At 45.1% G+C, this 15729-nt stretch overlaps 1 protein-coding gene across 3 annotated transcripts in view; it reads right to left on the bottom strand.

The window, feature by feature from the left end:
- Positions 1 to 11871, bottom strand: part of gab2 (GRB2-associated binding protein 2) — a 163479-nt gene extending 151608 nt beyond the window's left edge. For all 3 annotated transcript variants that reach the window (XM_064985427.1, XM_064985428.1, XM_064985429.1), the window contains exon 1: positions 11191 to 11871. In XM_064985427.1, coding sequence (XP_064841499.1) covers positions 11191 to 11265 — 75 coding nt within the window. In that variant the 5' untranslated portion in view covers positions 11266 to 11871. The remainder of the gene's footprint in view (positions 1 to 11190) is intronic.
- Between the last annotated feature and the right edge of the window lie 3858 nt (positions 11872 to 15729).

Raw genomic sequence — 15729 nt, 5'->3', positions numbered from 1 at the left:
CTGTATATGTGTCTAACTGCCCTCTAAATGTGTCTAACCGCCCTGTATATGTGTCTAACTGCCCTCTAAACGTGTCTAACCCCCCTGTATATGTGTCTAACTGCCCTCTAAACGTGTCTAACCGCCCTGTATATGTGTCTAACCGCCCTGTATATGTGTCTAACTGCCCTGTATATGTGTCTAACTGCCCTCTAAACGTGTCTAACCGCCCTGTATATGTGTCTAACTGGCCTCTAAACGTGTCTAACCGCCCTGTATATGTGTCTAACTGGCCTCTAAACGTGTCTAACCGCCCTGTATATGTGTCTAACTGGCCTCTAAACGTGTCTAACCGCCCTGTATATGTGTCTAACTGGCCTCTAAACGTGTCTAACCGCCCTGTATATGTGTCTAACTGGCCTCTAAACGTGTCTAACCGCCCTGTATATGTGTCTAACTGCCCTCTAAACGTGTCTAACCGCCCTGTATATGTGTCTAACTGCCCTCTAAACGTGTCTAACCGCCCTGTATATGTGTCTAACTGCCCTCTAAACGTGTCTAACCGCCCTGTATATGTGTCTAACTGCCCTCTAAATGTGTCTAACCGCCCTGTATATGTGTCTAACTGCCCTCTAAACGTGTCTAACCGCCCTGTATATGTGTCTAACCGCCCTGTAAATGTGTCTAACCGCCCTGTAAATGTGTCTAACCCCCTGTATATGTGTCTAACTGCCCTCTAAACGTGTCTAACCGCCCTGTAAATGTGTCTAACTGCCCTCTAAATGTGTCTAACCGCCCTGTAAATGTGTCTAACCGCCCTGTAAATGTGTCTAACCGCCCTGTAAATGTGTCTAACCCCCTGTATATGTGTCTAACTGCCCTCTAAACGTGTCTAACTGCCCTCTAAACGTGTCTAACTGGCCTCTAAACGTGTCTAACCCCCCCGCCCCCCCCCCACATCAGACTGGCCGGCGTTCTGAAGACAGACAGACAGAAAAATGTTATTCAGCTGTCTCCTTAGGAGAACACTTTGAAAGAGAACCTTTTTAATTTCAGGTAGAACCTTTTCCACAGAGGATTCTACATGGAACCCAAAAGGGTTCTAACAAGAACCAAAAAGGATTTTCCCTTGAACCAAAAAGTGTTGTCCTTTGGGAACAGCCGTTGAACCCTTTGGGAACCCTTTTCTCTAACAGTGTAGGAAACAAGGAGAGAGCGTGTGATTATAGGAAGGAGAGATATGAGAGAGAGAGGGCGGAGAGAAACAAGCAATAGAGAGAGAAACAAGATCTACACATAGACCGGACCTACACATAGAGGACCCAGACCGGACCTACACATAGAGGACCCAGACCGGACCTACACATAGAGGACCCAGACCGGACCTACACATAGAGGACCCAGACCGGACCTACACATAGAGGACCCAGACCGGACCTACACATAGAGGACCCAGACCGAGAGGACCTACATCCTGACCACAGTGACACCAATCAATACCCCCCCCAAACCAACCATACCCACACCGAGAGGACCTACACATAGAGGACCCACACCGAGAGGACCTACATCCAGACCACAGTGACACCAATCAATACCCCACCCCCCCCCAAACCATATAGGCAAACAGGCCAAACCCCCACTCTTACACTAGCCCAAGCCAATGGCGTGTACCTGAGGCTCAGCAGGCTCTGCTCACACTTACTGGTCTGAGGCCAAACCACACGACGAACAATATTGGACACTTTATGGAACACAAAGCCTTCACTATATCATCCTGGAATATCCAATGCCTGAGGTCATCTGCCTTTGGCCTAAAGAGGAACCTGGACTTCACCAAAGAAATCAGAAATACGGACATTGTCATCCTACAAGAAACCTGGTATAGAGGAGACAGACCCACTGGTTGTCCTCTAGGTTACAGAGAGCTGGTAGTCCCATCCACCACACTACCAGGTGGGTGGTATAGAGGAGACAGACCCACTGGTTGCCCTCTAGGCTACAGAGAGCTGGTAGTCCCATCCACCACACTACCAGGTGGGTGGTATAGAGAAGATGGACCTACTGGTTGCCCTGGTTACAGAGAGCTGGTAGTCCCATCCACCACACTACCAGGTGGGTGGTATCGAGGAAACGGACCCACTGGTTGTCCTCTAGGTTACAGAGAGTTGGTAGTCCCATCCACCAAAAGACCAGGTGGGTGGTATAGAGGAAACGGACCCACTGGTTGTCCTCTATGTTACAGAGAGCTGGTAGTCCCATCCACCACACTACCAGGTGGGTGGTATAGAGGAGACAGACCCACTGGTTGCCCTCTAGGCTACAGAGAGCTGGTAGTCCCATCCACCACACTACCAGGTGGGTGGTATAGAGAAGATGGACCTACTGGTTGCCCTGGTTACAGAGAGCTGGTAGTCCCATCCACCACACTACCAGGTGGGTGGTATCGAGGAAACGGACCCACTGGTTGTCCTCTAGGTTACAGAGAGTTGGTAGTCCCATCCACCAAAAGACCAGGTGGGTGGTAGAGAGGAAACGGACCCACTGGTTGTCCTCTAGGTTACAGAGAGTTGGTAGTCCCATCCACCAAAAGACCAGGTGGGTGGTATAGAGGAAACGGACCCACTGGTTGTCCTCTATGTTACAGAGAGCTGGTAGTCCCATCCACCACACTACCAGGTGGGTGGTATAGAGGAGACAGACCCACTGGTTGCCCTCTAGGCTACAGAGAGCTGGTAGTCCCATCCACCACACTACCAGGTGGGTGGTATAGAGAAGATGGACCTACTGGTTGCCCTGGTTACAGAGAGCTGGTAGTTCCATCCACCACACTACCAGGTGGGTGGTATCGAGGAAACGGACCCACTGGTTGTCCTCTAGGTTACAGAGAGTTGGTAGTCCCATCCACCAAAAGATCAGGTGGGTGGTATAGAGGAAACGGACCCACTGGTTGTCCTCTAGGTTACAGAGAGCTGGTAGTCCCATCCACCACACTACCAGGTGGGTGGTATAGAGGAGATGGACCCACTGGTTGTCCTCTAGGTTACAGAGAGCTGGTAGTCCCATCCACCACACTACCAGGTGGGTGGTATAGAGGAGATGGACCCACTGGTTGTCCTCTAGGTTACAGAGAGCTGGTAGTCCCATCCACCACACTACCAGGTGGGTGGTATAGAGGAGACAGACCCACTGGTTGCCCTCTAGGTTACAGAGAGCTGGGAGTCCCATCCACCACACTACCAGGTGTGAAACAGGGCAGGGACTCAGGGGGTATGCTAATTTGGTATAGAGCAGACCTAACCCACTCTATTCAATTAATCAAAACAGGAACATTTTACATTTGGCTAGAAATTCAAAAGGAAATGATCTTAACAGAGAAAAATGTCCTCCTGTGTGCTGCCTATATCCCCCCACTAGAATCCCCATACTTTAATGAAGACAGCTTCTCCATCCTGGAGGGGATATCAATCATTTCCAGGCCCAGGGACATGTACTAGTCTGTGGCGACCTAAATGCCAGAACCGGACAAGAACCTGACACCCTCAGCACACAGGGGGACAAACACCTACCTGGAGGTGACAGTATCCCCTCCCCCATATGCCCCCTGTGTCCTGATGTAGTCAATGGTAGGCTTTGAGAGGACTCTTACGGTAGGTACATATATATATATAGTGCCTTGCGAAAGTATTCGGCCCCCTTGAACTTTGCGACCTTTTGCCACATTTCAGGCTTCAAACATAAAGATATAAAACTGTATTTTTTTGCAAAAGGTGGCGCTACAATGTATTAACTTAAGGGGGCTGAATAATTTTGCACGCACAATTTTTCAGTTTTTGATTTGTTAAAAAAGTTTGAAATATCCAATAAATGTCGTTCCACTTCATGATTGTGTCCCACTTGTTGTTGATTCTTCACAAAAAAATACAGTTTTATATCTTTATGTTTGAAGCCTGAAATGTGGCAAAAGGTCGCAAAGTTCAAGGGGCCCGAATACTTTCGCAAGGCACTGTATATATACACATATAGCTCATCTCTTGGTACCGAAGACTACTTTATCATGTACCTCAAACGAGTCTCTGAGAGCGTTCAGTCAGCCTATCAGAGCACCACAAAATCACAGTCACAGTCTACTTGAGAAATACTCAATCATGAGGCATCAAAGCCAAAGGAACTGAATAATATTAAGGCTGGAAGGAAAGTAACTTGGCAACAGCAAATTCAATCCCTTCTAGACAATTTCCTGGACAAAATGTTTCACTGTAATAGTGAAGGTGTGAACCTGGCAGTAGAAAACCGGAACAGTAAATTTGACCTCTCAGCTTCCCTATCAAATCAAAACATGTCAAGCAGACAACCTAAGAAAATTATCAACAATGACAAATAGGTTTTTACATTTTTCATCAAACTAAGAAGGAAATTGAGAAGCCCATCCACCCAACAACATAGAGACCCAGAAAACCTGAGCGGACACTATGGTGAATCACTAAAACAATACAGAAATACACTACGGAAAAAGAAGGAACAGCACGTCAGAAATCAGCTCAATGTAATTGAAGAATCCATAGAATCTAACCACTTCTGGGAGAATTGGAAAATTCTAAACAAACAACATGAAGAGTTATCTATCCAATATGGAGATGTATGGATAAACCACTTCTGCAGTCTGATTGTCTCTATAACAAAGAACAAACAGCTAATACATACATGATCAATTACACATCTTAGAATTAATTATTAAAGACTACCTGAACCCACGGGATTCTCCAATTACATTGAATTAACTACAGGACCAAATACAAACCCTCCAACCCAAAAAGGCCTGTGGTGTTGATGATATCCTCAATGAAATGATAAAATATACAGACAACAAATTCCAATTGGCTATACTAAAACTCTTTAACATCATTCTTAGCTCTGGCATCTTCCCCAATATCTGGAAACAAGGACTGATCACCCCAATCCTCAAAAGAAGAAACACATTTGTCCCTAATAACTACCGTGGAATATGCGTCAACAGCAACCTTGGGAAAATACTCTGCATTATCATTAACAGCAGACTTGTACATTTTCTCAGGGAAAACAATGTACTGAGCAAATGTCAAATTGGCTTTTGAACAAATGACCGTACCACAGATCACGTATTCACCCTGCACACCCTAATTGACAAACAAACACACCAAAACAAAGGCAAATTCTTTTCATGCTTTGTTGATTTCAAAAAACAAGTGTGTGGTTAAAATTGGCAAAACACACATTTCTTTCAACAGGGCCGTGAGATGAGGCAGGGATGCAGCTTAAGCCCCACCCTCTTCAACATATATATCAACAAATTGGCGTGGGCACTAGAAAAGTCTGCAGCACCCGGCCTCACCCTACTAGAATCTGAAGTCAAATGTCTACTGTTTGCTGATGATCTGGTGCTTCTGTCCCCAACCAAGGAGGGCCTACAGCAGCACCTAGATCTTATGCACAGATTCTGTTAGACATGGGCCCTGACGGTAAATCTCAGTAAGACAAAAATAATGGTGTTGCAAACAAGGTCCAGTCCCCAGGACCACAAATACAAATTCCATCTAGACACTGTTGCCCTAGAGCACACAAAAAACTATACATACCTCAGCCTAAACATCAGCACCACAGGTAACTTCCACAAAGCTGTGAACGATCTGAGAGACAAGGCAAGAAGGGCATTCTATGCCATCAAAAGGAACATAAATTTCAACATACCAATTAGGATTTGGCTAAAAATACTTGAATCAGTCATAGAGCCCATTGCCCTTTATGGCTGTGAGGTCTGGGGTCCGCTCACCAACCAAGACTTCACAAAATGGGACAAACTCCAAATTGAGACTGCCTGCAGAACTCTGCGAATCACGCTAATGATCAAAATCCAGAAAAGAGACATTAAAGTCTACAACCTCACTTCTAAAAAGAAGCAATTCCCAATGAGAGAGAAAGAGAAACGAAAGAGAGGGAGAGAGAGAAGAGAGCAAGGAGAGAAACGAGAAAAATGAGAGAGAGGGAGAGAAATGAGAGAGAGAGAGAGAAATGAGAGAGAGAAATGAGAGCGAGAGAGAAATGAGAGAGAGAGAGAGAAATGAGAGAGGGAGAGAGAAATGAGAGAGGGAGAGAAATGAGAGAGAGAGGGAGAGAAATGAGAGAGAGAAATGAGAGAGAGAGGGAGAGAAATGAGAGAGAGAGAAATGAGAGAGAGAGGGAGAGAGAGAGGAAGAGAAAGAGGGAGAGAAAGAGGGAGAGAAAGAGAGAAATGGGAGAGAGAGAAATGAGAGAGAGGGAGAGAAATGAGAGAGAGCGGGAGAGAGAGAGGGAGAGAAATGAGAGAGAGAGGGAGAGAGAGAGGGAGAGAAAGAGGGAGAGAGAGAGAGGGAGAGAAAGAGGGAGAAAGAGAGGGAGAGAAATGAGAGAGAGGGAGAGAAATGAGAGAGAGGGAGAGAAATGAGAGAGAGAGGGAGAGAAATGAGAGAGAGAGGGAGAGAAATGAGAGAGAGAGAAATGAGAGAGAGGGAGAGAAATGGGAGAGAGAGAAATGAGAGAGAGAGGGAGAGAAATGAGAGAGAGGGAGAGAAATGAGAGAGAGAGGGAGAGAGAGAGGGAGAGAAAGAGGGAGAGAGAGAGGGAGAGAAAGAGGGAGAAAGAGAGGGAGAGAAATGAGAGAGAGGGAGAGAAATGAGAGAGAGGGAGAGAAATGAGAGAGAGGGAGAGAAATGAGAGAGAGGGAGAGAAATTAGAGAGAGAGAGAAATGAAAGAGAGAGAGAAATGAGATAGAGAGAGAAATGAGAGAGAGGGAGATAAATGAGAGAGAGAGAGAAATGAGACAGAGGGAGAGAAATGAGACAGAGGGAGATAAATGAGAGAGAGAGAGAAATGAGACAGAGGGAGAGAAATGAGAGAGGGAGAGAAATGAGACAGAGGGAGAGAAATGAGAGAGAGGTAGAGAAATGAGATAGAGGGAGAGAAATGAGACAGAGGGAGAGAAAGAGGGAGAGAGGGAGAGGGAGAGAAATGAGAGAGGGGGAGAGAAAGAGGGAGAGAAATGAGACAGGGGGAGAGAAATGAGACAGAGGGAGAGAAATGAGACAGAGGGAGAGAAATGAGAGAGAGGGAGAGAAATGAGACAGAGGAAGAGAAATGAGAGAGAGGGAGAGAAATGAGATAGAGGGAGAGAAATGAGACAGAGGGAGAGAAATGAGAGAGTGGGAGAGAAAGTTTGAGAGAGGGAGAGGGAGAGAAATGAGAGAGAGGGAGAGAAAGAGGGAGAGAGAGAGGGAGAGAAATGAGAGAGAGGGAGAGAAATGAGAGAGAGGGAGAGAAATGAGAGAGAGAGAGAAATGAGAGAAAGAGAGAAATGAGAGAGAGGGAGAGAAATGAGAGAGAGGGAGAGAAATGAGATAGAGGGAGAGAAATGAGACAGAGGGAGAGAAATGAGACAGAGGGAGAGAAATGAGAGAGTGGGAGAGAAAGTTTGAGAGAGGGAGAGGGAGAGAAATGAGAGAGAGGGAGAGAAAGAGGGAGAGAGAGAGGGAGAGAAATGAGACAGAGGGAGAGAAATGAGAGAGAGGGAGAGAAATGAGAGAGAGGGAGAGAAATGAGAGAGAGGGAGAGAAATGAGAGAAAGGGAGAGAAATGAGAGAGAGGGAGAGAAATGAGAGAAAGGGAGAGAAATGAGAGAGAGGGAGAGAAAGAGGGAGAGAGAGGGAGAGGGAGAGAAATGAGAGAGAGAAAGAGGGAGGGAGAGGGAGAGAAATGAGAGAAAGGGAGAGAAAGAGGGAGAGACAGAGGGAGAGAAATGAGAGAGAGGGAGAGAAATGGGAGAGAGGGAGAGGGAGAGAAATGAGAGAGGGGGAGAGAAATGAGATAGAGGGAGAGAAATGAGAGAGAGGGAGAGAAATGAGAGAGGGAGAGAAATGAGAGAGAGGGAGAGAAATGAGATAGAGGGAGAGAGAGAGAAATGAGAGAGAAATGAGAGAGAGGGAGAGAAATGGGAGAGAGGGAGAGGGAGAGAAATGAGACAGAGGGAGAGAAATGAGAGAGAGGGAGAGAAAGAGGGAGAGAGAGGGAGAGAAATGAGATAGAGGGAGAGGGAGAGAAATGGGGAGAGGGAGAGAAATGAGAGAGAGGGAGAGAAATGAGATAGAGGGAGATAAATTAGAGGGAGAGGGAGAGAAATGAGAGAGAGGGAGAGAAAGAGGGAGAGAGAGGGAGAGGGAGAGAAATGAGAGAGAGGGAGAGAAAGAGGGAGAGAAAGAGGGAGAGAGGGAGAGAAATGAGACAGAGAGAGAGAAATGAGAGAGAGGGAGAGAAATGGGAGAGAGGGAGAGAAATGGGAGAGAGGGAGAGAAATGAGAGAAATGAGAGAGAGGGAGAGAAATGAGAGGGAGAGAAATGAGAGAGAGGGAGAGAAATAGGGAGAGAAAGAGGGAGAGAGAGAGGGAGAGAAATGAGACAGAGGGAGAGAAATGAGAGAGAGGGAGAGAAATGAGATAGAGGGAGAGGGAGAGAAATGAGAGAGAGGGAGAGAAATGAGAGGGAGAGGGAGAGAAATGAGAGAGAGGGAGAGAAATGAGAGAGAGTGAGAGAAATGAGAGAGAGGGAGAGAAATGAGATAGAGGGAGAGAGAGAGAAATGAGAGAGAAACATGAGAGAGGAGAGACATATAGAGATGGGTTTGTAATGCAACACCATTGATAAACACTAGCCAGCTGTATTTGCCACAGATCGTCTCATGATCGTCACTGCTGTCATAAATCCAATCTGATTCAGTTCAAGAGATTCAACATGATCTCGTAACATTTCCTACGAATTTGCAGGACGGAACATATCATATGAATTTACAGGTCAGCACCACCCCAACGTCAACATATCTGAAAAGCTTCTATGTTCTGTAGTAAACAAGTGTTACCAATGACATTAAATCGGTTTGCACCATGTGATTATTTAGCATGTTATCAGTAGGCATTACATACTGACTGGTTGATGAGGTCGTTGGAAAACACTTATCTTCCTCGATCTTCTACTACAAACATCTTTTGTGGAATAAGTCAGACATAACTGTAAGGAATAAGTCGTTGTTCTAACCCAGCTGGCATGAGAGGAATATTGACTTTGTTCTTGATGTTTTCGACAACAAGGGTAATATTCTCACATGTGAACAATTTCTAACATTGAAAGAGTTTCCAATACCTTTCAGAGAGTTTATTTCGGTGATCAAAGCCGTTCCCGGTGGTCTAACGACACGAATGAAAAGTCATCTTCGCTTCGGTAATGATCACAAAGTTTATATTTTTTGGTTTGTTCCAGTATTTTCTCATTAATACCCGTGTTCTGTTTTGTATGATGTAAGAATGTAAATTGTTGATCTGTATTTTGAATTAAAAATACTATTTATAATAACAAATCAAATTAAATAAATATATATATATATAATAAATTACATAAATTAAAAAATAATAATATTTGTATGTCTGTCTCTGAACACGACATGTGTACAACGTCATCCCATATTTACAACGTCATATTCATCATCTCCAGCAGCTCCCCAACATCAGTGTACTGTGTGTTAAAATGGCATGTTTCCACATTGTATATATATCAATGTACTGTTTGTAGTAGAATTTATATATATCAATGTACTATTTGTAGTAGAATATATCAATGCACTGTTTGTAGTAGAATATATATATATATATGTATCAATGTACTGTTTGTAGTAGAATTTATATATATCAATGTACTGTTTGTAGTAGAATATATATATATATATCAATGTACTGTTTGTAGTAGAATATATATATATATATATCAATGTACTGTTTGTAGTAGAATTTATATATATATATCAATGTACTGTTTGTAGTAGAATACAGACACGCTTTCCCAAATGACACGATGAGAGGTCTATTGGTCCTGGCCAAAAGTAGTGCACTAAATAGGGAGAGATTTTGGACACACGATGCATGTCCAGTTCATAGAGATTACATGTTGATGACTACAGTAATATTCATTCATATCATGGCAACACAGACATCAGTTAAATTATTTTCAGTGGATTTTTTATATTTTTTTAACCTTCATTTAACTACAAATTCTTGTTTTCAATGACGGCCTAGAAAACAGGCTAATATTTCTTCCTTCTGCTACTGAGCAGTTTACAGGCAATTATGGGGACATCTGTCCTTAACAGCATTAGAGGGACAGCCAGACGGACGGACAGCCAGACAGACGGACAGCCAGACGGCATCTCGATGGTACTATAGAGCCCCATTGTGAGCACAGCTTCCTCTGCAGGCCTTTAACTATCAGTTAAATATAGTCTCAGTAAGAAAGGCACATACATTAATGAATACAGTTGGTTTAGGGAACACATTAACATGTACGTCATTTAGCAGATGCTCTTATCCAGAGCGATTTACAGAAGCAATTATGGAGGGGGGGGGGCGCTCAGTCGGGGTCTCAACTCACTGTATTCTATAGTAATAGAAAGTAGTAATAGAATACACGAGGTACAATTTCAACATTTTTATTGTGCATCAGTAGTCACTTAAATTAGCCCATGGCAGCAAAAGGTTTTGGATTGGTAAATTTGTCTAGTGGCCAGCTATCCAAATTTGTCGTACCGGTGGGGGCCACTTGATCATCAGTAATCATATTGCAGACGCTTGCCCTATGGCAAAATGTGTAGAATGGCAGGAAAATACATTTTAAAACTTTAAATGTTTTGTCTTCACGGTACAAAGGAGGGCGGCTAAAAATGTTTTGGTAAAAAGGTGTGACCCATGAGCCACTGCGGCCACTCCTGATGAGTTCAGGCGTTACGTGGTCCCCATCCCCACCAAAGTTGCCCATCCCTGAATTAGGGAAAAGTGCCTTACTGGCTAGACAACCTGCTGTCATATGACTTCGAAAAACAGAGGAAGCAGTATCAGATGAGTCTCAAACACAGAGGAGGAAATTGGAGGCAACATGTAACTCTCCGGGGTAGTTGTATGCACCTGTTAGAAATACAAAACAACCCACAAAACAGTCTCTCTCTCTCGCCCTCTCACTTTATACATGCCAGCTAGAGTGGGTGGACAGACACAGACAACGGTCAGAAAACAACTGTCAGTCTTATCATAGCCTATTGAGGTCAATACAGGCTGTTGAGGGGGAAGTGCGCAAAAAGTAGGATCATTTAATTCTATATTACTTACATATCGCCTCAGTTTCTTCTCTGGTGGGGACTTTCTCAGCCAGCCTTGGAAGATGATTTCTCCTCCACCGCTCATGCTGAACAAACAACCGCTTCTTCAAAAATCCTGTTCCGGTCTCTAAACCGCTACTGGTGTAATATACTTTCTTTAGTACATAACGGGTCCCGTTCAGTTATTTTAGTCAATGTGGAATGGTGCTATCGGTGCCGGACACTGTTTGGTGCAGTCTGCTGCCCATTTATCTCGTTGGTCTGTAGCGCAAGGAGAGAGAGAGAGAGAGAGGACGAGATGCTGCCTGACTGCTATTCGTCCTTGGTGTCACGCTCTGTCACCATAACGCACATAACTGAATCGCACCTCTTGCCGGTTCACGGAACCCGGAGCGCATCCACCGATCTCTCGTCCCTCTCTTATCGGGAGTTATTATGCGGCTGTGCTGGGCGGTTAACTAGCATCGATCCCGGCGAGCGGCGGGTGAACTCAACGGATCCCGGTGATGTAGGAAGTAGTGAAGGGTGTCTCTGCACTTTGTTTTCCAATTCACACCACGCCCACTGAACTACAGGGATGGGCTCCGGGCAAGTAGAGCCGCGCTGGGATGAACAGACAGGAGCTGCGCCTTGGCTTGACGCTTGCGCCTTGGCTTGACGCAGACACAGCTCCTCTCTCTGATCAGCCGAGCGCTGCTGTTCTTGCCCGGAGTCCATTATGCGCTGAAGCAGTCAGACGCTACATAGTGTAGTATAAAACGACACACCCACTGGTTGAATCAACAGCGTTTCCACGTCATTTCAACCCCCCATAAATTCTACGTGACGATGTTGAATCAACGTGGACAACTGATTGGATTGAAAAACATATTTTACATCAACATGTGGGAATGTCATTTTTTTCTCACTCAACTTTTAACCTAAATCCTGTGACATGTTCTTGTTGATTTCACGTTAATTCACTTTAGTTGACAACTCAACCAAATGTAAATCAGAACTAAATGTTGAACTGGTGCCCGTGGCCCGTGGCAAATTAAATTGCAAACATGTAAACAGGAGTAAACTATAGCAGAAAGACTACGTGTTTACTTAGAGAAACCGTAATGTAAAAAATTGTCGGTGAATGGAAAGTATGATCTGAGCTGCAATTAATAGGAGTGTAAATAGGACAATTGGTTTCTTCCAACTTTTTAATGCATGAAAGTCAAATTAATTAGTAGGCTAATATATGTTACCAAGATACAATTTGATTCTACCTATAAGTTGAGAAACTTGCGGGTTGATTAACTGTTGCTTGAATGCGAATCTTTCGTCAGTGACAGAAAGACAAAGATACAGGATACAGAAAATACAGGAGATGAAGAAATGAGGAAGAGGTGTGAAAACGCACCATCTAGTGGATAAGAGACACACTACATAGCTTTAGTCCAGGGCCCGGTTTCCCAAAAGCATCTTAAAGCTAGGTTCATCTGGGCGTTAGTGCATTCCTCTACTAGTGAAGGAACGGGCACTAACGCCCCAGACCAGAACTACCATTAGTCTGGACACGATTACCTAAGAAGGGCCATCATCACATAACTACAGGAACTGGCTGTGAAGTCAAAAGTTAATCGTTCTTCAGCCTTGTTTCGTCATTATAATACAAACAGTAGTGACCTTGTCTGTGCACCCGAAGGACTCTTGGAAACAGTAGTGACCTTTTATTTATTTTTTTATTTCACCTTTATTTAACCAGGTAGGCTAGTTGAGAACAAGTTCTCATTTACAACTGCGACCTGGCCAAGATAAAGCATAGCAGTGTGAACAGACAACACAGAGTTACACATGGAGTAAACAATTAACAAGTCAATAACACAGTAGAAAAAAAGGGGAGTCTATATACAATGTGTGCAAAAGGCATGAGGAGGTAGGCGAATAATTACAATATTGCAGATTAACACTGGAATGATAAATGATCATGTACAGGTAGAGATAATGGTGTGCAAAAGAGCAGAAAAGTAAATAAATAAAAACTGTGGGGATGAAGTAGGTGAAAATGGGTGGGCTATTAACCAATAGATTATGTACAGCTGCAGCGATCGGTTAGTTGCTCAGATAGCTGATGTTTGAAGTTGGTGAGGGAGATAAAGGTCTCCAACTTCAGCGATTTTTGCAATTCGTTCCAGTCACAGGCAGCAGAGTACTGGAACGAAAGGCGGCCGAATGAGGTGTTGGCTTTAGGGATGATCAGTGAGATACACCTGCTGGAGCGCGTGCTACGGATGGGTGTTGCCATCGTGACCAGGGAACTGAGATAAGGCGGAGCTTTACCTAGCATGGACTAGTAGATGACCTGGAACCAGTGGGTCTTGCGACGAATATGTAGCGAGGGCCAGCCGACTAGAGCATACAAGTCGCAGTGGTGGGTAGTATAAGGTGCTTTAGTGACAAAACGGATGGCACTGTGATAAACTGCATCCAGTTTGCTGAGAAGAGTGTTGGAAGCAATTTTGTAGATGACATCGCCGAAGTCGAGGATCGGTAGGATAGTCAGTTTTACTAGGGTAAGCTTGGCAGCGTGAGTGAAGGAGGCTTTGTTACGGAATAGAAAGCCGACTCTTGATTTGATTTTCGATTGGAGATGTTTGATATGGGTCTGGAAGGAGAGTTTACAGTCTAGCCAGACACCTAGGTACTTATAGATGTCCACATATTCAAGGTCGGAACCATCCAGTGTGGTGATGCTAGTCGGGCATGCGGGTGCAGGCAGCGATCGGTTGAAAAGCATGCATTTGGTTTTACTAGCGTTTAAGAGCAGTTGGAGGCCACGGAAGGAGTGTTGTATGGCATTGAAGCTCGTTTGGAGGTTAGATAGCACAGTGTCCAATGACGGTATATAGAATGGTGTCGTCTGCGTAGAGGTGGATCAGGGAATCGCTCGCAGCAAGAGCAACATCATTGATATATACAGAGAAAAGAGTCGGCCCGAGAATTGAACCCTGTGGCACCCCCGTAGAGACTGCCAGAGGACCGGACATCATGCCCTCCGATTTGACACACTGAACTCTATCTGCAAAGTAATTGGTGAACCAGGCAAGGCAGTCATCCGAAAAACCGAGGCTACTGAGTCTGCCGATAAGAATATGGTGATTGACAGAGTCGAAAGCCTTGGCCAGGTCGATGAAGACGGCTGCACAGTACTGTCTTTTATCGATAGCGGTTATGATATCGTTTAGTACCTTGAGTGTGGCTGAGGTGCACCCGTGACCGGCTCGGAAACCAGATTGCATAGCGGAGAAGGTACGGTGGGAGAAGGTACGGTGGGATTCGAGATGGTCAGTGACCTGTTTGTTGACTTGGCTTTCGAAGAACTTAGATAGGCAAGGCAGAATGGATATAGGTCTGTAACAGTTTGGGTCCAGGGTGTCTCCCCCTTTGAAGAGGGGGATGACTGCGGCAGCTTTCCAATCCTTGGGGATCTCAGACGATATGAAAGAGAGGTTGAACAGGCTGGTAATAGGGGTTGCGACAATGGCGGCGGATAGTTTCAGAAATAGAGGGTCCAGATTGTCAAGCCCAGCTGATTTATACGGGTCCAGGTTTTGCAGCTCTTTCAGAACATCTGCTATCTGGATTTGGATAAAGGAGAACCTGGAGAGGCTTGGGCGAGGAGCTGCGGGGGGGCCGGAGCTGTTGGCCGAGGTTGGAGTAGCCAGGCGGAAGGCATGGCCAGCCGTTGAGAAATGCTTGTTGAAGTTTTCAATAATCATGGATTTGTCGGTGGTGACCGTGTTCCCTAGCCTCAGTGCAGTGGGCAGCTGGGAGGAGGTGCTCTTGTTCTCCATGGACTTCACAGTGTCCCAGAACTTTTTGGAGTTGGAGCTACAGGATGCAAACTTCTGCCTGAAGAAGCTGGCCTTAGCTTTCCTGACTGACTGCGTGTATTGGTTCCTGACTTCCCTGAACAGTTGCATATCGCAGGGACTGTTCGATGCTATTGCAGTCCGCCACAGGATGTTTTTGTGCTGGTCGAGGGCAGTCAGGTCTGGAGTGAACCAAGGGCTATATCTGTTCTTAGTTCTGCATTTTTTGAACGGAGCATGCTTATCTAAAATGGTGAGGAAGTTACTCTTAAAGAATGTCTGTGCACCTTGTCTGTGCACCTGAAGGACTCTTGGAAACAGTAGTGACCTTGTCTGTGTACCTGAAGGACTCTTGGAAACAGTACTAGACTCAATCAACAATACATTGGTCCAACCAACAATATATTGGTCCAATTTACATCAAATCAAATTATATTTGTCACATACATGTTTAGCAGATGTTATTTGTGGGTGTAGCAAAATACATTTAAATATATTAGCAGTAGTTTGCAGCTGCAACACACTCGGCACCCCTACTTCCTGCAACGCACTCGGCACCCCTACTTCCTGCAACGCACTCGGCACCCCTACTTCCTGCAACGCACTCGGCACCCCTACTTCCTGCAACACACTCGGCACCCCTACTTCCTGCAACACACTCGGCACCCCTACTTCCTGCAACACACTCGGCACCCCTACTTCCTGCA

Source organism: Oncorhynchus masou, chromosome 13 (assembly GCF_036934945.1).
Source record: "Oncorhynchus masou masou isolate Uvic2021 chromosome 13, UVic_Omas_1.1, whole genome shotgun sequence".
Taxonomy (NCBI): Eukaryota; Metazoa; Chordata; class Actinopteri; order Salmoniformes; family Salmonidae; genus Oncorhynchus; species Oncorhynchus masou.
The sequence above is the reverse complement of the archived record's forward strand: the minus strand, read 5'-3'. Positions and strand labels throughout refer to the sequence as shown.